The sequence below is a fragment of the Microcebus murinus genome, chromosome 4 (assembly GCF_040939455.1).
Source record: "Microcebus murinus isolate Inina chromosome 4, M.murinus_Inina_mat1.0, whole genome shotgun sequence".
Taxonomy (NCBI): Eukaryota; Metazoa; Chordata; class Mammalia; order Primates; family Cheirogaleidae; genus Microcebus; species Microcebus murinus.
The window spans coordinates 86211680-86230992 of NC_134107.1; the positions used below are offsets into that span (position 1 = coordinate 86211680).

General features: G+C 35.6%; 1 protein-coding gene across 3 annotated transcripts in view; it reads left to right on the top strand.

Moving 5' to 3' along the window:
• The first annotated feature begins 57 nt into the window (after positions 1 to 57).
• AASDHPPT (aminoadipate-semialdehyde dehydrogenase-phosphopantetheinyl transferase) overlaps positions 58 to 19313 on the top strand; it is a 31693-nt gene continuing 12437 nt past the window's right edge. For all 3 annotated transcript variants that reach the window (XR_012918996.1, XM_012748754.2, XM_076002476.1), the window contains exons 1-4: positions 58 to 321; positions 1990 to 2215; positions 16098 to 16219; positions 17202 to 17363. Coding sequence is in view for 2 of the 3 variants with exons in the window: in XM_012748754.2 (XP_012604208.2) it covers positions 139 to 321; positions 1990 to 2215; positions 16098 to 16219; positions 17202 to 17363 (693 nt within the window). In the remaining variant the exon portion in view is untranslated. The remainder of the gene's footprint in view (positions 322 to 1989; positions 2216 to 16097; positions 16220 to 17201; positions 17364 to 19313) is intronic.

A 19313-nucleotide genomic window follows, 5' to 3' on the forward strand; every position in this document is an offset into this window, starting at 1 on the left:
CCTCCTGCGTCTGTGCGGGCAAGAACAGGGCGGGGAGGGCCCGCCCCCCGAGCACAGACGCAGGGAAGAAGGGGCGGGGCTACGCTAGCGTCCGCGCCATCAGGCAGAAGGGTGGCGGAAGGGTTCTGTTCTCTGTGTATGGTTTTCCCAGCCAAGCGGTTGTGCTTGGTGCCATCCATGGAGGGCGTGCGCTGGGCCTTTTCCTGCGGCACTTGGCTGCCGAGCCGAGCCGAATGGCTGCTGGCAGTGCGATCGATCCAGCCCGAGGAGAAGGAGCGCATTGGCCAGTTCGTCTTTGCCCGGGACGCTAAGGCAGCCATGGTACTACAGGTCTTTTGGTATTTAGAGCGGAGGAAGCAGATGTTGGGGGAGGTGGGCCGGGCTGTGGACACCCACCTTCCCGCCCTAGCGTCGACGCCCTCGCTCCTGGACCACTCGTGGCCTGCCCGGGGCGAGAGTGGTCGGCGCTGCGGTGTTTCTGGCGTGCGCACGGCCTGGTCTCCACGGTCTTTGTAACCTCCGCGGAGGCCTCGACCACTGTGAAAATTAGCTCCTTACCCGTGTGATTGAAAATAGAGACCCCCACTAAGCCATAAAATATGTGTAGGGGAGGTCTGTGAAATAGTTTTTTTCGTAATGAATGTTTTTATTTTTAAATGTTATCCATTTCTGTTTTTTTCTTTGCTTTGGGTTCACAGCCCATGCTTAGTCTGCCTGTTAAATACCCTACTACCGCCCAAAGGTACCCTACACGTGGTAGGCCCTAGGAAATATTGACATATGACTTAGTTTGTGGCCTTGCGCACCCTGGGATTGGAGGAGGCCTAAGCCAGCGCCTTTTACCAATGAAAAAGAAGCCCAGAGAGAATACAGGCCCAGGCATACTTTCCTGACTAGGTACCTTAGGAAACAGTATTTTAAATAGATTTATTTATTTTAGTTATGTATTGTTAATCAACAAATGGAAAATTGGATTTCAAAATAAATACACTCTACTGTATAGTACAATTTCGAAACAACCTCTAATTACCATCACTTCCAAGACATTTCTTGAAAATGTACCATGTTGAAACACCTTTCTGTTTGAAATGTGGGCTAGTTGGTAATTTTTTGAAGGCATACTAGTGACTGTTTTTATACTTTTTTTTTATAATTGTAAGAAGTTGTGAAATGAACTAATTCTGAAGGCCTGTAGTTTTTTTAAAGTTGTTAGGATTGAAGGAGGGAAAAACCCTGAAAGGTATTTTTTTTAAATAATATACTTTGCTATCGTATACCCTTGGTGCTTTTGTGTTTTTAGTAATTTCTGTCTTAATAATTAATGGAGGTAGGAGATAGTGAACAAGATGAGTGAACAAGATAAGTCATGCCTTGCTAATTGCTGAAGCTGGATGATGGGTATATAGGATCTAGAAATACACATGCTTGGATGTAAGGTACAATAGGGCTGATTACTGTGGACTTTTTTAGAATAGCAAATATAGAGCCAGTCTAAAATGCACAATAATCAGGGAATAGTCAATACTTCTTTTGTACCTCAATACTATGAAATATTATGCGACAGTTAAAAGTGCACAGAACAGACCAATAAGTATAGACGTAAAGTAATTCCCAGTACTTACAAATTAAAAACCTATGTGTAGTAGAATACTACATAAGTGTGAACTCATATATGTGTTCTTATAGAGTTAATAAAAAATGTATGCAAATGCATATATATATATAAATACTTAGAGAAAAGACCAAAAGGATACTTGCTGTTAACATTGGTTATTAGTTAAGGGGAGGGAGTTGATAAGCAGGGCTTTAACGTTCTAGCTAATTAAGCATTGCTTAAATCTTAATGCAGTGGATTTAGTACTTACGAAGTTTGCAAACTTTTAAAAAGAAATTTTAGAAACTACAAAAACATACTTTGTATATTACAGGCAATATATGTGTATCTTTAGTAAGCATCAATACATATCAAATGTTCTATGTACTTAACAGGCTGGTCGTCTGATGATAAGGAAATTAGTTGCAGAGAAATTGAATATCCCTTGGAATAATATCCGTTTGCAAAGAACTGCAAAAGGAAAACCAGTTCTTGCAAAGGACTCATTGAATCCTTACCCCAATTTCAACTTTAACATCTCTCATCAAGGGGACTTTGCGGTGCTTGCTGCTGAACCTGAACTACAAGTTGGAATTGATATAATGAAGACTAGTTTTCCAGGTAATGTGGCCTTTTTGTAGTACAGAAATTGTGTCTTGCTGTCTTAGTTCTGACCTATTGAGTAATCTCAGGCCAGGAGGTGTACTACAGATATTTAAGGTTAGGGAAAACGTGCTCAATACTCAAGGGCAGTATATCTGAAAAGGATATATTTCGTTGAATATTAACAGACTTCTACATAAATAATAGATTCTCCATTACTGGGGATCCATATAATACTTCACATAGAGACAAAGTGAAATGTAAAGTTTTTTTTTAACTGTACCTCAGCTTGTTTCACTTCAGCATTTCCCACAATTTGTCAGTAAGTTGGTTTGTTTAAAAAAAGAATCCCGATGGTAGAGATTCTTAGTTAGAGATAACATGCACATTTGACCCTTGAACAACATGAGCTTAACTGTGTAGTCTACTTTTATGCGGCATTTTTTTCAGTAAATAAAATTGGCCCTGTGTATGTGCGGGTTTCGCATCTACAACCAGACATGGATGGAAAATACAGTATTTACAGGATGTGAAGATCAAGGATAGGGAAGGTCAGCTTTTCAGATCTGCTGGTTCCAAAGGGCCAACTGCAGGACTTGAGCATGTGCTGGATTTTAGTATTGAAGTGGGGTCCCCGAACAAATCCCCTGTGAATGCCAAGGGATGACTGTATTTCTGCTATATTGAAATATAGCTCTTTTTAGTACATTTATATAAGTAAAATTGAAGAGCAAGCACTATTAAAATATCTAAGTTACTTATACATTGTGTTAGACATTGTATTGGTAACTTTAGGAACCACTAACATCATAGGGTTGAGTATACCCAGGCAATTTTAATATTTACATACTAAATACAGGTTTCCTTAACTAATGTATACTCATCATTATCACTAACTCTTAGTGAGCACGTACTATGTGCCACAGCATTTAACCACTTCGGTACCACGCTCACTGGCTGTGAAACCTTGCCCACAGCTGCCACTCATAGTCCGCATGATAGTTTGTGCTGTGCATTGACGATGAATCCATTTTGCTATTGTGTGATGAGGAAAGCTTTAAAGCACTGAAAGCTTGTTTTGCTTTACAGGCAGCTTTACTTGTAACGTAAATTAGAATAGGTAACATATACATATATGTTTTCATTATGTTATTTTTAAATGTTCACAATTTTATTTTGATAAATGAAAAATTAGAAAAGTCATATCACGGCTGTCGGCTAAAATCCACGTTGGGCTGTGTACCTTCATATCATGGCTGTCGGCTAAAGTCGCTATGCGTTCATCTGTGGCTATCGACTATAGTGGACGCTGGTACGGAAGTGGTTAACAAAGTGCCTTGCGTATATTCTCTGATTTAATTCTTTCAACCACCCTGTGATGAATATACTTTTATCAGAAGATAAGTAACAGGCTAAGAAGAAAGCTGTTGAAAAGAAACCACATCTTTTAATTTCTTAGTACAACTATCTAATCTCCACACTGCCTCCACCATGAGATCTTAGAATATGTGGTTCTCACAATGGAAGACTTATTGAGTTTTATTCCCCACCCCAATTTCTGCATAGATAACTCTTATTTACTGGTTACATTTCACATTAACCTTACTTTGCGGAAGCTTGGTGAACCTCCAAACTAAGCTAGGTTCTTTTATTGCAGGCTCTCGTAAAATACATTTTTATTCCAATAATGTATTTCAGTTTATAGTTATGATTGTCTTTCCCCTGATATTTATAAGCTATGTGAGAGCAAGAACCATGTTAGCTACATCAGAGTTTGATCACTATCACATCTCTTAGCACCTTGCCTAGTATATAATAGTGCCAATAAATATTTGTCAAATGAATAAACATTGTGCTGTAGTATAGGCTACAGCATATAGCTGTGAATCTCACTTTACTTTTGCTTTTATTGTCTTTTCCTTGCAGTTTCCCACCAGCTCCTCTGTCTCAGACCTGATCATAAACCTTTTATAACTGTTTTGAAGTTTGTTCAGAACAAAGCTCTACTAGTGTTTTAGAAACATTATAACAGGTTCTTGACCTGACTCTGTTGATAAGCTTCAAGGCATTTTTTTTTTAAACCTCCTGAAATTGTTTGCTACATTTTGTATGAATGTGCATCTGTACATTTTTCTGAGGAGAGGATCAGGATTCAGTAGGATCATAAAAGGCTTATTCTATGAACCTCTGCTGTAGAGGATTCAGAGTGAGCATGGGAATTAGCCTATTTGTTTTTGTAGCTTTCTGCTGTCCTTACACGAACTTTTTCTAAAATCAAAAGTTAGTGGAAAGGCCATTATTTCTTAGAAAGTAGTCAGCACAACTACACTGTAATGATTGGCCCAGTGAGTTGATGTCTGCTTGGAAATGATGCCTGCAAGAAACAGATTTTATTACCAATTGACTTGAAGGGCAGTGTTGGCTATGGTCAATACCAGATAAAGAAGTAGTTACTAACTGAAGCTTTTAATATATGATGGGAAGATAATTGAGCAAAAATTGAAGATTCAGTTTCCTGTTATGTTTTACTATAACTCCCCCCCCCAGCTTTTTTGATTGATCTTATTTGACTAATCGTAATATCTAGGCTTTTTCATTTTCTTTGATTGTTTCATTGTCAAAAAGCTGTTGTTATGTCCAGTAGCACATAAAGGAAGAGATCTTTTCCAGTTGTCACTAATATTGTTACCATGCCATTAATTTCTGAAGTATAAATGAACACAGCATGATGTCTTAATGAGGGTAGGAAGTAGACACTGACTTGCTTTATTGGAGGTTCATTCAAATTGCTCTGCTTATCAGAATAAGTAAGGAAATTGAGCAAGAGATGTTCCTAAGAGGATTGCTAAATGATGATAGGCAAAACTTGGGATAGCATCACGGGAAGTATATGTAATATGTTTTGGGCATTGTTACTAGATTGTCAAGAAGGAGTTGGCTTTTGGGGACATCATTAGTATATTGAAAGAGTCAACTCTGTCACTCCTATCATGTAAGAACTTGAGGCATCTTTTTCCTTCTTGTTGTATTAGCCATTTCCCTCCCTCTCACAGTTCTCCCATTGCTGCTGTTGCAAGGCAGGGGAGAACATATTGACTGATGCATCTAGGAAGCTCTGGGTTTCTTCCTCCTGGGAAGAAACAGTCATGTTTCTTGCTCACTATTAAGGAGATTACTACAGCCACCTCTTTATTTTCTGCTTAATTAAGAAAGCAACAAAGGAAACTTACATAAAAATAACTGGTATATAGTTGGCACTCAGTAAATATTTGTTCAGTGAATGTCCAAAGAAGAGGGTTTATGAGATATTGGGAACACTAGTATAGCTATACTGCAGGGCAGTACATTCCTTTTCCTAGGAAAAATGGTTTTTTCCTAGTCCTCATCATTTATTACCCCCAACTGGGAAATTTTGGTTGGTTTTTCCTTCATTTTTAAATTTATATCTACTATTAAAGGTATTTGCAGTAATAAGTATAAAGGAAGGATAGTTTTATGAATTGTTCAGTTTTGTTACCATATTTATAAAATAAGGCAAGATAAGATAGGCAAAATACAATATAAAAATTATGACTTAAATTTGGGAAAAGACCAAAATTTTTCCCCCTCTTTTATATTTTTATCTTTGTATTTTTTAATAAAGTTTGCTGGATATTAGTTGGCAGGACAAAATAACTCATAAAAATATTTTGGGATACAATACAAATTTTAATTAATTTCAGTAATTTTAAATGACTGTATTATGGAATTGCTTTCTAGAATAGCTATTACACAGTATGTATAAATAAGTACGGTAAGTATAAATTAAGTGTTGATATTATATGATAATTAGGAAGGCAGTAGAGCCTATTTCTTGTCTCTTTCCACCATGCTGTCTCTCCTTTACTATTTTAATAGTTTCCTAATTGACTCCTCCTTTTCACTTTTGTCTTTACCCAGTCAGTACATTCTCCAGTGGAGTGGTCTTTTGAAATATTTACAGCAGTTTTCTTAAAAGTATTTAGTTGGTTCTCTGTGCACGTAGAATGAAATCCAAGCCCTTTATATGACTATTGTTTTCATCTATCTCTTCATTCTCATACCTCCCTACCATTTCTTATTATCTCTAGCTACTCTCTTTGCCCATTGTTTTCTTTCCACACTGATCTTTTATTACACTGAATGTAGCAAACTACCTGTTCAAGGTCATTGCAAAAAAGAGTTGATCCTTTTGTCTGTTCTCCCACTCTTTTCTTGACTTCCTGAGACTTCAAGGTTGAGAAGGAGCCAGTACCTCCTCAGAAGGGACTTTCCTGACCACCTGATCTGCTTTTTTTTTTTTTTTTTTTTTTTTTTTTTTTTTTTTGAGACAGAGTCTCGCTTTGTTGCCCAGGCTAGAGTGAGTGCCGTGGCGTCAGCCTAGCTCACAGCAACCTCAAACTCCTGGGCTCAAGCGATCCTTCTGCCTCAGCCTCCCGGGTAGCTGGGACTACAGGCATGCGCCACCATGCCCGGCTAATTTTTTATATATATATCAGTTGGCCAATTAATTTCTTTCTATTTATAGTAGAGACGGGGTCTCGCTCTTGCTCAGGCTGGTTTTTGAACTCCTGACCTTGAGCAATCCGCCCGCCTCGGCCTCCCAAGAGCTAGGATTACAGGCGTGAGCCACAGCGCCCGGCCTGATCTGCTTTTTCTTCATGGCTTTTCTTATTTGTAGTTATAACTTAATCATTTGATTATTTATTATTCCTTTCATTAGAAGAGTTCAAGAATCACACTTGTGTCAGTTTTGTCACAGTGTACCTAGTACCTAGCAGAGGGTCTAGCACATAGTAAATGCTCAGTATTTATTGAATGTACAAATGATAGGAAATAATTTAGGGGACCTCTACATTTAATTCCTTCAATTTGTTAAAAAATGAAAAAAAATAGGTATGCAATCACAGTGAAAAACTATGTTCATATTAGATTCTAGGTGGAATATAAACTGTTCTCATCAGTGTGTTAGGATTAAAAATAGTTCTTCCTTTCAGTATTTTTTCCTCACCCATCCATTTATCTTCCTAGCTTTTTCTCTTCTCCCTTTCCATCCCCCGCAGAGCTGCTGCAGCTCTATTCTACTATCATCTCTGTTTAGGCTGATCTCCATTCTTCTAGATCTGCATTTTATAGGATGTAGTTAGAGCAATTTTTTGTTTAAAGGTTGGGGATTTAGAGCCTGTAAATAGCTTTAAAAAGTCCCATATCACTTTGTACTCTGAATTCCTTATTAGAAAAACCAAGTCTTCACTTTCAGTGAGTTTCTCCCCTACCCAGTTATAGATGGTTTTTTTCTGTAGTCTGTGGAACTGTTATTTATTGAGGAATGCCTATGCTTGTGACATTGTGTTAAATGCCTTAAATGTATTATCTTATTTCATCCTCTTAAGCCTAGGGTGTTAGTACTGTTGTTATTTTATATAAAAGGTTAAGACACTTACCCAAGGTGACTTAGCTAAAAAGTAGAAGCCTATACATTCACAACAGTGTGAATGTACTTAATTGCTACACTCTACAGCAATGGTCCCCAACCTTTTTGGGACCTGGAACCATTTTCACGGAAGACAGTTTTTCCATGGCCCCTGGGGGGTGGAGGGTGGGGGTTTCGGAATGATTCAAGCCCATTACATTCATTGTGCACTTTATTTTCTATTATTATTACATTGTAATATATAATGAAATAATTATACAACTCATCATAGGTTGGGGATCCCTGCTCTACAGTATATGACCTCCCAGCAAGACTTTATCGATTCCTGTTTAAGATTTGCAAAGATGAAATCTGTGAAAAATTCTGTGAAGCTGTTGGTTAAATTTGAAGTTACAGAACTAATATCTAAGAATGTGCGAAATATAATAAGATGAGCATTGCCTTACCCTTTTTTAAAACTTATATTAGGAATTATAAACAAAAGAGTATGGTATTAGTGAGAAAGAATAGACAACTGGCAGAGGTAAGAGAAAGAGCCCAGTGTATATACATAATATTTCAGTTCAGTGGATAAAAGATTAGTTTATTCATTAAATGATGCTGGTATTAACATAATTGGTAAGTCATCCGAATGTAAAATGTATTAATACTATAGACAAAAATCCTGGCGGAATTAAAGATTTAATTGTAAAATTTATAATTTTAGAACAAATATAGGAGACTATAACCTAGGGTTGCAGTAAATCTTTTTACCAATTTAATTATTTTTTCAAACAAGACACAGAATTCAGAATTTATCAAGGAATAGATATTTAATTAAAATTTTAAAATTTATATGGCAAAAAATATAACCAAATATAAAACATGAATAGTAGAATGGGAAAAAATTCTTGTAGCAAATTTGGTCAATAAAGTGTCAATATCCATAATATAGAACAATTTCAAGTAGTCAATAAGGCACCTAGTGATAGACTAATGTAAATTAAAGTAATAGGTGCCCATCAGATTTGTAAAAAATTGGAGAACACATCTGATGCTCGTGAAGATGTTGAAAAAGAACAATCATACATAGAAGGAATGTAAGTTGCTGCAAGCTTTTTGGAAAATAATGTTAAAATAGAAAATATATCTACTCTTTGATTTAGCAATTCTGTTTATGATATTCTATGCAAAAGATGTAAATATACTAGTGGATATATCTGTAATGATTTTTTTGTGTGAGAACATTGCCTGATACTGCTAATAGTTAAATAAATTATGATCCATACATTCTATAGACTATTATTAGCTGTGATAAAAGAATGAGATAGGTCTATATGAGCCTGAAGGTACTTAAATATGTATTATTAATTAAGAAAATCACATTGCAGAAAATATATATATAGCAGGATCCTATTTTGAAAACAAATGCCCCTCAATCCCTTTGAAAACAAGCCAACTATATAAAATAATTTTTAAAGCTTAGAAAGTTAGAGGAGGAAATTTAAAAGGCCAAAGGACTTAAGGGAAACATTTTTCTCTGAGATAAAAGCCTCATTACTAAATTCAAGTCAAAAATTACAACCCTCCCCCTTGCAAAATTCTTAATCCTTTTTTTCCCTCAAAACTCAGTAGTGAAAAATAGAATTTGTATAGAAGCTGTAAATAGACTAGTTTGTACAGAAAATCGAGTTGATGATGTATAGGGCAAACCTGAGAAACATTTTCAGAAAGAAGAGGAAATTATGGGAGGTAAGGAGGACTGAACATAGAGATTTGGTTTATGACAATACATATTATTGAAGAAGATGACAGATTAAATGGATAAGAAACAAAAATGAAATATTTCTTGGGAAACTGGGGAAGATTTGGGAGTAGATAGATTGAATTTCAGCTTAAAAAAAAAGAACAAAAAGTTCTGGAGATGAGAGGTGGATGACTGTACAGTGTGAATGTACTTAATGTTACTGAACTGTATATTTAAAAATGGGTGAAATTATGTATATTTTACCACAATAGAGAAGAAATCACATATAGAATAATATTAGAAGTAAATTTAGGCTGGGCAGGGTGGCTCCTGGCTGTAATCCTAGCACTTTGGGAGGCTGAGGCGGGAGGATTGCTTGAGCTCAGGAGTTCGAGACCAGCCTGAGCAAGAACAAGACCTCATCTCTACTATAAATAGAAAGAAATTAACCAAACAACTAAAAATAGAAAAAAGTAACTGGGCATGGTGGCGCATGGATGTAGTCCCAGCTACTTTGGAGGCTGAGGCAGGAGGATTGCTTGAGCCCAGGAGTTTGAGGTTGCTGTGAGCTAGGCTGATGCCATGGCACTCTAGCCCAGGCAACAGAGTGAGACTTTGTCTCAGAACAAAAAAAAAAGTAAATTTTGTGGAGGGTTGAATAGTCCTACTAGCTACTAGTATCTAAATAATAAAATAGTTTATCTTTAAAGGAACTAGGGTAAGTTTAGTCTCAGATTTCTATAATGTTAGTAGGACCATAGAATGATGTTTCTAAAATTGTGATGAGGATATCAAAATGAGCCAGGATGCTTATTAAAAATGCAGATTCCTTGAAACCACCATAGACTTACTGAGCCAGAATTTCTGAGAGTACAGGCAGGGATTCTATGCTTAAACAATTTTTCCAGCTGACTGTTAGGAATATAAATGTTTGGGAAATGCTGTATTGGATGTAATTCATAGAGCCAAGAAAGAGAAAAATTGTACTTCTTTTTTTTATGAGTGAAATAATCAGAAATTCATTAGATCTTTGCTTCACACTATACAACAAAATTAGAGTTAAGTTTAATACAGTTACTAAAACAGCATACAATCGTTTATTTGGTCAGCCTTCTGAAAGAAAAATGCCTTTTTAAGCTTAGAAGGATATGAAGAAATGACAGAGTCAACAGATGTGATTTCATACCAAATCATCTTTCACAAACCAGGGAATATATCTGTGACAAATACAACAAGTAAAGGTTAATCTTGTTAAGATATGAAATGCTTCTGTAAGAATTGATAGTAAAACCATTTAAGCCTTACTTAATGGATGTAGGAAGGACTTGATAAGATAGTTGATAAAAGAACATAAAAAAGTTGTTAACACAACTATCACAACCTTAGAGCTAACATTTATTAAGGAGTTGATAGTGGCAGGCACTTTGCATGTTATTTCTTAATCTACCCAACTTTTTGATTCTATTTTACAGTTTAAGAAGCAACCATAGAGATGTTAAGCAAAAGTTAAATAAATAACATACAAATTGAGTACCGTAATTGGAAATCTGAAATGCTTCAGGGAGCATTTTATTTGAGCATCATTTTGGTGCCCAAAAAGTTTCAGATCTTATAGCATTTTGGATTTGGGATTTCAGATTTTTGGATTAGGGATACCCAACCTGTAGCTAAAGAAGTGATGGAGCCAGCATTTGAACACTGGACTCCAGGGACCTAACAGTAAAGCTCATAGGAATGTGTCTCATAAGAGTACATATATATATATATATATATATATATATATATATATATGTAATTTAAATTGTATGCATGTGTGTATTAGTTTCCATAGGCTGCCTGACAAAGTACCACAAACATGGTTTCTTAAAACAACAGAAATTTATTTTCTTGAGTTCTGGAAGGCTGGAAATCAATCAGGGTGTCAACAGGGCCTTGCTCCCTCTGAAGACTCCAGGAAAGAATCTTTTCTTAACTCTTTCGAGTTACTGCTGATTCCTAGCAATCCTTGGCTTATAGTTATATCACTCCAATTTCTGTCTGGACCTTCACATAACCTTTACTGTCTCCTATGTCTGTCTGTCTCTTCTTATAAGGAAGGATACCTGTCATTGGATTCAGGACTCACCCTAGTCAAGTATGACTTCATCTTCACTTGATTATATCTGCAAAGACTATTTCCAAATATAGTTACTGTCTGAGTTTCTCAGTGGACATGAATTTTGGGAGACAGTCTTCTACCCAGAATAGTCCATCCTCTGCACCTTCCTCCCCCATTTATATCCATCTAACATATGAAATAAATTCACCCCATCCTAGCATCTCCAAGTCTTAACGCATTTCAGCATTAACTCTAAATCTCATCCAAATCTCATCAACTCATAAAAGTTGCAAATATCATCATTTGAATCATCTAAATCAGGTATAGATGAGACAGGTATGATCCATCTTGGGGCAGAATTCCTCTCCATCTGTGGATCTTGGACACCAGAACATAAGTCATCTTCTAAAATACAGTGGTGGGAGAGGCGTAGGATAGACATTCCCATCCTGAAAGGGAGAAGTTGGGAGTAAAAAGGTTATGTGGTTCCCAGATAAGTTCAAAATGCAGCAGGGCAAATTCTGATAGGTTTCAAAGCCTATGGCTGTGTATTCTGTCTTCTGACCCCTGGAGGCCCACCCTCTTGCACCTCTTGCTTGCTCTCTGGAATTCTTCCTTAATAACATTTACAGCCCAGTAGTTCCAGCTCTGTTAGCCTCTTTCTTGCCTCTGTGTGTTACTACTTATACATGTTGATACATGTACATTTCTTTCTTTCTTTTTTTGCTCAGTCATGAAACAGCTTCAGATTTTGTAATTTTTTTTTTTTTTTTTTTTGAGACTTTGTGTCACTATTATTGCCTGGGATAGAGTGCCATGGCATCATAGCTCACAACAACCTCCAACTCCTGGGCTCAAGTGATCCTCCTGTCTCAGCCTCCTGAGCTGCTGGGACTATATGAGTGTGCCACTGTGTATGCCCAGCTGATATTTTGTTTTTTCTTTTTTCTTTTCTTAGTAGAGATGGGGGTCTTGCCGGGTTGCTCAGGCTAGTCTTGAACTCTAGTCCTCCCACCTTGGCCTCCCAAAGTGCTAGGATTACAGGCATGAACCACCATTCCAGGCCTGATACCTGCACCTTTAAATAAATACATATAAGAGTAACTGAAGCTTAAGACTGCCTTTAAAGAATTCTTTTGTCAGTAACATACAAGAGGCTTTGTGCATGTATTTTGTGAAACCTATATTGGTAGTTTAGACATTTTTGTTTAAGTCTAAGGTTGCATCTAAATAAATTCCTTGACAAATGAGGTAAGTTAAGCATTACTTTGTACATATTAGCTCAGATTTTAGGAGACTGTCACCTCCCATAGAAGCAAGACTTAGAAAATGAAACTATTAGAACTAATAATATGATTTATTATCCTAAGCTAAATTTTGATATCTTGAAGCAAGTACACAGATGGACATTGCTCAACTTCCTTCCACGTCCTCGAAATATAACTGGCCTTTTTGTAAGACTGTGGTACTGTTGCATTTACACATTGGTGAACCTGTTTTGTAGAGAAATTGATGTAGGTGGGCTTTGAGGTTCTAGTACTAGTAGGATTTTTTTTCATAGGCCTGCAATAGTAGCTAAGGGTATTGGATCTAAATGATTTTGTTGTAGGTTACTGGTGTATTTAAAATAAACTTTTTAGTTGCTATGTGGTCTTGATTAATCATTGCAGAACGCAATATCTAACATTGCTTTCCCTACAGATTAAGTTATAAAGTGGAAGATCAGACTTTTCTAAACTTGACTGGTGGTTTTATGGTTTTTAGACATTTTATCTTTTATGTATATAATATATATGCACACACTTACTCTTAAATGTTCAGTAGCATAATTAAATAAAAGAGTGTAACAGACATGAATATATGATGGTATTATTAGGAGGATTTGCCAGGGTGTATGTCCAATAATTGTGCTATGTTCAGATAGTTTTCTACTGATATTTCCTATTGATTGCTCTTCATTCCAGTTTCCTAAAGTATGTACCCACAGTGTATTTCCACTATAGTGCCACAACGTGGCACTGTTGTGCTTTGGCAGAATTACTTACAAAATCACCTATTCCTGTTGCTGTCAAATTTTTTGTTTTGTGGACTAGATAAGATGCTCTCAAAAGTATATGAAAATGTACTCATATTGGATACTTTCTTAGCTGTACATAATGAGTTATGTGATTGCTTTCTAGTGATTGTGCTAGATTGATTGCCTTTTATGTTAATCAGTTTTTTATTAGCATGCATATTTAAAAAGTTTTTCCTTGATTGCACCATCATATTCAGTTAAAAATCAGAGGGCTTCTTGGAGGCTATGAAATTAAAAATAAAAGAGACAAACAAAAATATACTCTAGGTGACAACAGGTGTATCTTTTTAAACTTAGGGTTTTTTGGCTATTTATTATTCCATTAAAAATACAGTTCCACTCAAAATACATAATGCTGTCTTCCAAACCCAAGGTAACTATTCTTCCCATTGTCATCACATTGCATGCTGTTTGTGCCAGAATCCATTCAAGAGGAAACAGTTTGTGATTCATGTAGGTCTAGTGCTCTCAGTATTTAAAATCTCCAGATTTACTTTAGTCACTTTTGGAAACTCTCTGTTTTTACTTTCCCTAAGGTGTTCTTTATGATATTTGTCAAGCCAGTATGTACTATTGATGCATTGAATAATTTTTTTCTATTAAGGGGCTTCTAGGTAGTCTGAGTAAGGTATTGAGGAATAAGCACTAGACTGTCAAAGGGGTCCATGGCCCCAAAAGGGTAAGAATCCCTTGCTATAGGACTCTTAAGATCTCAGTTGAATATTTCAGTGCTTGAAAATAAATGAGGATCTTTGTCTTGATCCAAAGTACCACGTATCATTGTAGGATCATCAGAAATATTTCCTGGCTAAACAAGAGGAGACTATTTTGACTCCTTTGAAGTGGCGGTAGTGGGAGAATTGTTAATATTAATAGTTTTGTGATATGAACTATATAACTGGGTGAAAAGAAAAAAAAATAAAAAAAAAATAGTTTTGTGAGATATCTGACTTTTAGTGTTTTCTGCCCTTGAGATAACTATGGGAAAGGTATGTAGTTACTGTTGGAGAAACTGTAAACTTCCTATGAAGATAAGGACCATGGTCTATTTTGCTCACGGTGATATTCTTAATATGTAGCACTTGGGTGTTTTTAGTGAATGATCATAATGGAATTCTAATTGTCAAATTCTCATGGGATGAGTTAGTGATTAAAATGCCAGTAAAGCATTAAGTAGGGTGGTTTGACATCTTTTTTCCAGACATATTTCTCCCCATAAGAAATACCCATAGAGAGTTGTGATGTCAGCTGTCACTTTAAGAGTCATATAGTCAGTCAGTGGGAATGTCAGATTTTGGAGTTGAGTATTTTAGAAATGGGAGTTGGAGTAAACAAGCCATGTTAACAGAATCTGCAAAGGGACTACCCTCAAAAGGTTTTCTGGAAAATAATGCAATTATGAACTAAGGGTACAGGGCAGTAAAACATTTAAGAAGTAACTTACCAAGTAATAGTTAACATTTATTTCTTCATCCAGTAAATGTTTGTGCTTCACCTACCTTGGGTCAGGCTCTCTGATAGGCCCACTAGGCTGTTAAGTTTATGAGGGCAGGAACAATGACCAGTTTGTTTTTCATTGTTAGTTCAATGCATATTGTGTAATGTTTGTACATATTCTGTATATTTGTAGAATAAATGAATGATGGGAAGTTCTTGCCTAGTGGTAAAGACAAACACATAATGGTAGTATTTTGGAAAAATACAATATGAGAGATCTACCATGTTTTTATTTTGTATCTTAGTCCTTAGTTCTGAGAATCAGATCCTTTGAGTTGTATCTTTTATTTGTTGTTTATTTTTAGAATGCTGTGTAATATTTTGTTGGAATAGTGGAATAGCTCTACTATCTGAAATACTGGAACTAAAGATATGTTTCAGATTTTTTAAAGTTAGCTTATTTCACAGTAACAGCCATAAGAAATAGAAATTCAAATGTTTATATTTGGAGAACTCATATTTGAAAACATGTTAAAAAACACTTACTTTGAAGGAACTAACTATATATTAATTTTCCAGTCATAGCGAAAACATACAGTAAAAATACAATTCCCAGAAAACTGCAATAAAAGAATTATTCCCCTTTTTTCCCCTATACCATAATAAAGTAAAATTCTAAACCCCAGAATAGTATTTTAAGTTCTATTTTTGGAGTGTTTGTTATGGATTGCTGATAAATACTCTGTCATATAAGAAATTTCCTTTTAGTTTATAATTTATAACAGGTTTGGCTGCTACATTTTATCAAAAATTTTTTGGACATCTTAACTATCATTTTCCTGCTTAATTATTTAATACACAGAATTTCACTGATTCCTTTAAACTGCTCTTCTGTTTCTGGGTTAATGCCTGCTTGTGGTGCGTTACTCTTTTAACTCCAATTTTGTTGATACTTTGTTTAGGATTATTGTGAATGTATTCAAAAGTAAGGGTGACCTATAGCTTTCTTTTCTGTGCTGTCCTTAACAGTTTTGGCAATAGAGCAGCTTTTTTTTTTTTTTTTTGGTAGCGGAACAGCTGTTTTTAATTCTGTATTTCCTTAATTGACAGGTCGTGGTTCAATCCCAGAGTTCTTTCATATTATGAAAAGAAAGTTTACCAACAAAGAATGGGAAACAATCAGAAGCTTTAAGGATGAATGGACTCAGCTGGATATGTTTTATAGGAATTGGGTATAATTCCTTTCTAATTTTGAAAGTAAAATTCTATAATGATTCCATTATCTTCACTTAAAATAGGAGTAAAAGACCTTTGATTATCCGCTAGTTCATACAGTGCTTGAAGTAAATGGGTGATTGCTTAAGAACTTTTTGATTTTTTTTATACATATGGTAGTACATTATAATGACATTTATTTTAAGAAAATTTAACCTGTATTTTATGCTCAATTAGAAAGTATTCTTAAAACTAACAAAAAAGGCCGGGCGCGGTGGCTCACGCCTGTAATCCTAGCACTCTGGGAGGCCGAGGTGGGTGGATTGCTCGAGGTTGGGAGTTCGAAACCATCCTGAGCGAGACCCCGTCTCTACTAAAAATAGAAAGAAATTAATTGACCAACTAAAAATATATATACAAAAAATTAGCCGGGCATGGTGGCACATGCCTGTAGTCCCAGCTACTTGGGAGCCTGAGGCAGGAGGATTGCTTGAGCCCAGGAGTTTGAGGTTGCTGTGATCTAGGCTGACGCCACGGCACTCACTCTAGCCTGGGTAACAAAAGTGAGACTCTGTCTCAAGAAAAAAAAAAAAAAAAAAAAAAACTAACAAAAAATATAAATGTTTGTTGTGTTAAAGAAACTAATACATGAGGCCTTATATAACCAACACTTACATAATATTTATAATATTTACTACATGCCAGAAGACATTACTTCAAGCTCTTCTTAAATTAATGTAATTCACATAACAGCCTTATAAAGAAGGTACTGTTATTATCATCGCAGGTTTCATGTGAGGAAATAATGGCACAGAGAGCTTAAATGATTGGCCTTAAGGCCACGTTGATGGTTAGACTCCAAGCTACTATAAGGGTAAAAAAATAGCTTATAGTCATATGTAGTATAGGGTTTTAAAAATTCATATGTATTGGCTCTATAGATTTTATGAAAAGTTTTATCTGCTGAATTCTAAAAGAAAATGTCTCTATGTATCTTAGGCACTGAAAGAAAGCTTCATAAAAGCCATTGGTGTTGGACTAGGATTTGAATTGCAACGGCTTGAATTTGATATATCTCCATTAAACTTGGATATAGGCCAAGTGTATAGAGAAACACGATTGTTCTTGGATGGAGAGGAAGAAAAAGAATGGATATTTGAGGTAAGAAATTTATTAGAATTGTTATAACTAAGAATTTTTGTATTTTGTGCATGTATGTGTGATTAATTTGGGGAGGCTTAGTTATTGCAGTTAAACACATTCGGAATCTAATCCTGGTGTTCTGAAAGTGAAGTCGAGTACTGTGAGACAAAAATTATAGTTATTAATACATTGATGATAGTGGAAACTATGGGATTTGAAGTTGAAGCTATTAGATTACCTAAGGAACCGCTATAAATTGAATCTATGAACAGAAGCTCAAGTTAAAGCCAGGAGATTACCTAAGTTAGAAGAGAGAAAGGCCTAGAACAGAGTGCTGAGTATAGAGACAGTCCCAAACTTATGATGGCTAGACTTAATGATTTTACAACTTTAAGATGGAGTGAAAGCAACATGCATTTGTTAGAAATCATACTTTGTGTAGCCATACAACCATTTTGTTTTTCATTTTCAGTACAGTATTCGATAAATCATGTTAAATGATTTTGCCCACTGTAGGCTGTATTAAGTATTCTGAGCATGTTTAAGGTAGGCAAGACTAAGCTATGATGTTTGATAGGTGAGGTATATTAAATACATTTTGACTTAACGATATTTTCAACTTATGGTGGGTTTATTGGGACGTAACCCCATCGCAAGTTGAGGAGCATCTGTACTAATGTTTAAAGGAGGAATGTGGAAGAGACTGATAAAGAATGACCAAAATGGTAAGACATAAAATAAGAGAGTAGTGTTAGGGGATCCAAGGACAGAAAGTATTTTGGGAAAGAGAACTGTGTCAAAAACTGCTAGGATACCAAGAACGGTAGGGATTCTGTCAGTTAAAGAGTAGATATTACTTAAGAACCTAAAAGATAATACAATTTTTTAAATTATAATAAAATTGTTAATGAATATTTTCATACTTAACTGGCCTCAGTCATGAAAATTCACTCATGTGGAATCCTTTTATTCTCAAATATGCCAGATAAAAAGTTTTTATGTATATTTTAACATTTACTTCTAGCTCTTGCATTCAGTAGAAAGTAAACTGCACATTCATTACATCATTATTTATAACTGGAAATAAATCAGAAACTCCTAATGAGAAAACTGTAAAATAAGCTATGGTTAGGTTTTTGCTGCAGCTTTAGTTATGATGCTTAATAATTGAGATGGAAAAAGCACTTATATAAATTGTTATGGGCATAATCCTTATATTCTGATGTTCACTACAAAAAATTCTTTATAGCTGCAAAACAGACCAATTTGTATATACTTAAAAGGGCTGGTTGGAAGCACTCAGTGGTGTATGATAGGCAGAAGTGGAAGGTAGTTATGTTTTAGAGTTAGAGGAAGGTTAGAATCTTAACACCTACTTTTTGACTTTAGCAAGTATCACTTAGCTTTTCTTTTTTTTTTTTTTTAAGCATATCTGGCTGTTAGGTAAATTAATTGAAATTTTAGAATTAAACATAATTAATTTAGGGTGAATTTGATCTAGCTTGTCTTAATGATTTACTTCTAGGTAAATTTTTTTCTTACAGTGAGTACTGTTGGTATTCTTGACAGGTTATTAGGGGTAAAGATTTCATTTTTGTGAGATATATTGCATATTCATGTTTTTTCAGGCTAACCCAATAAAAGTTTAATTTTATATTTAAAAGTTGAATTAGCATTAGATGGAAATTTTTCTTTTTTTTTTTTTTGAGTTTTTGTGGGTTTTTTTTTATTTTAAGAGACATGGTCTCCCTCTTGTTTCCCAGGCTAGAGTGCAGTGGCAGAATCATAGCTCACTATCGCCATGAACTTCTAGGCTCAAGTAATCCTCTTTCCTCAGCATCCTAAGTAGCTGGGCCTATAGGCATGCACCACCATGCCCAGCTAATTTTTCTGATTTTTTTCGTAGAGCTGGGTTCTTACTGTGTTGCTCAGGCTGGTCTTAAACTCCTGGCCTCCCAGTTTAAGTGC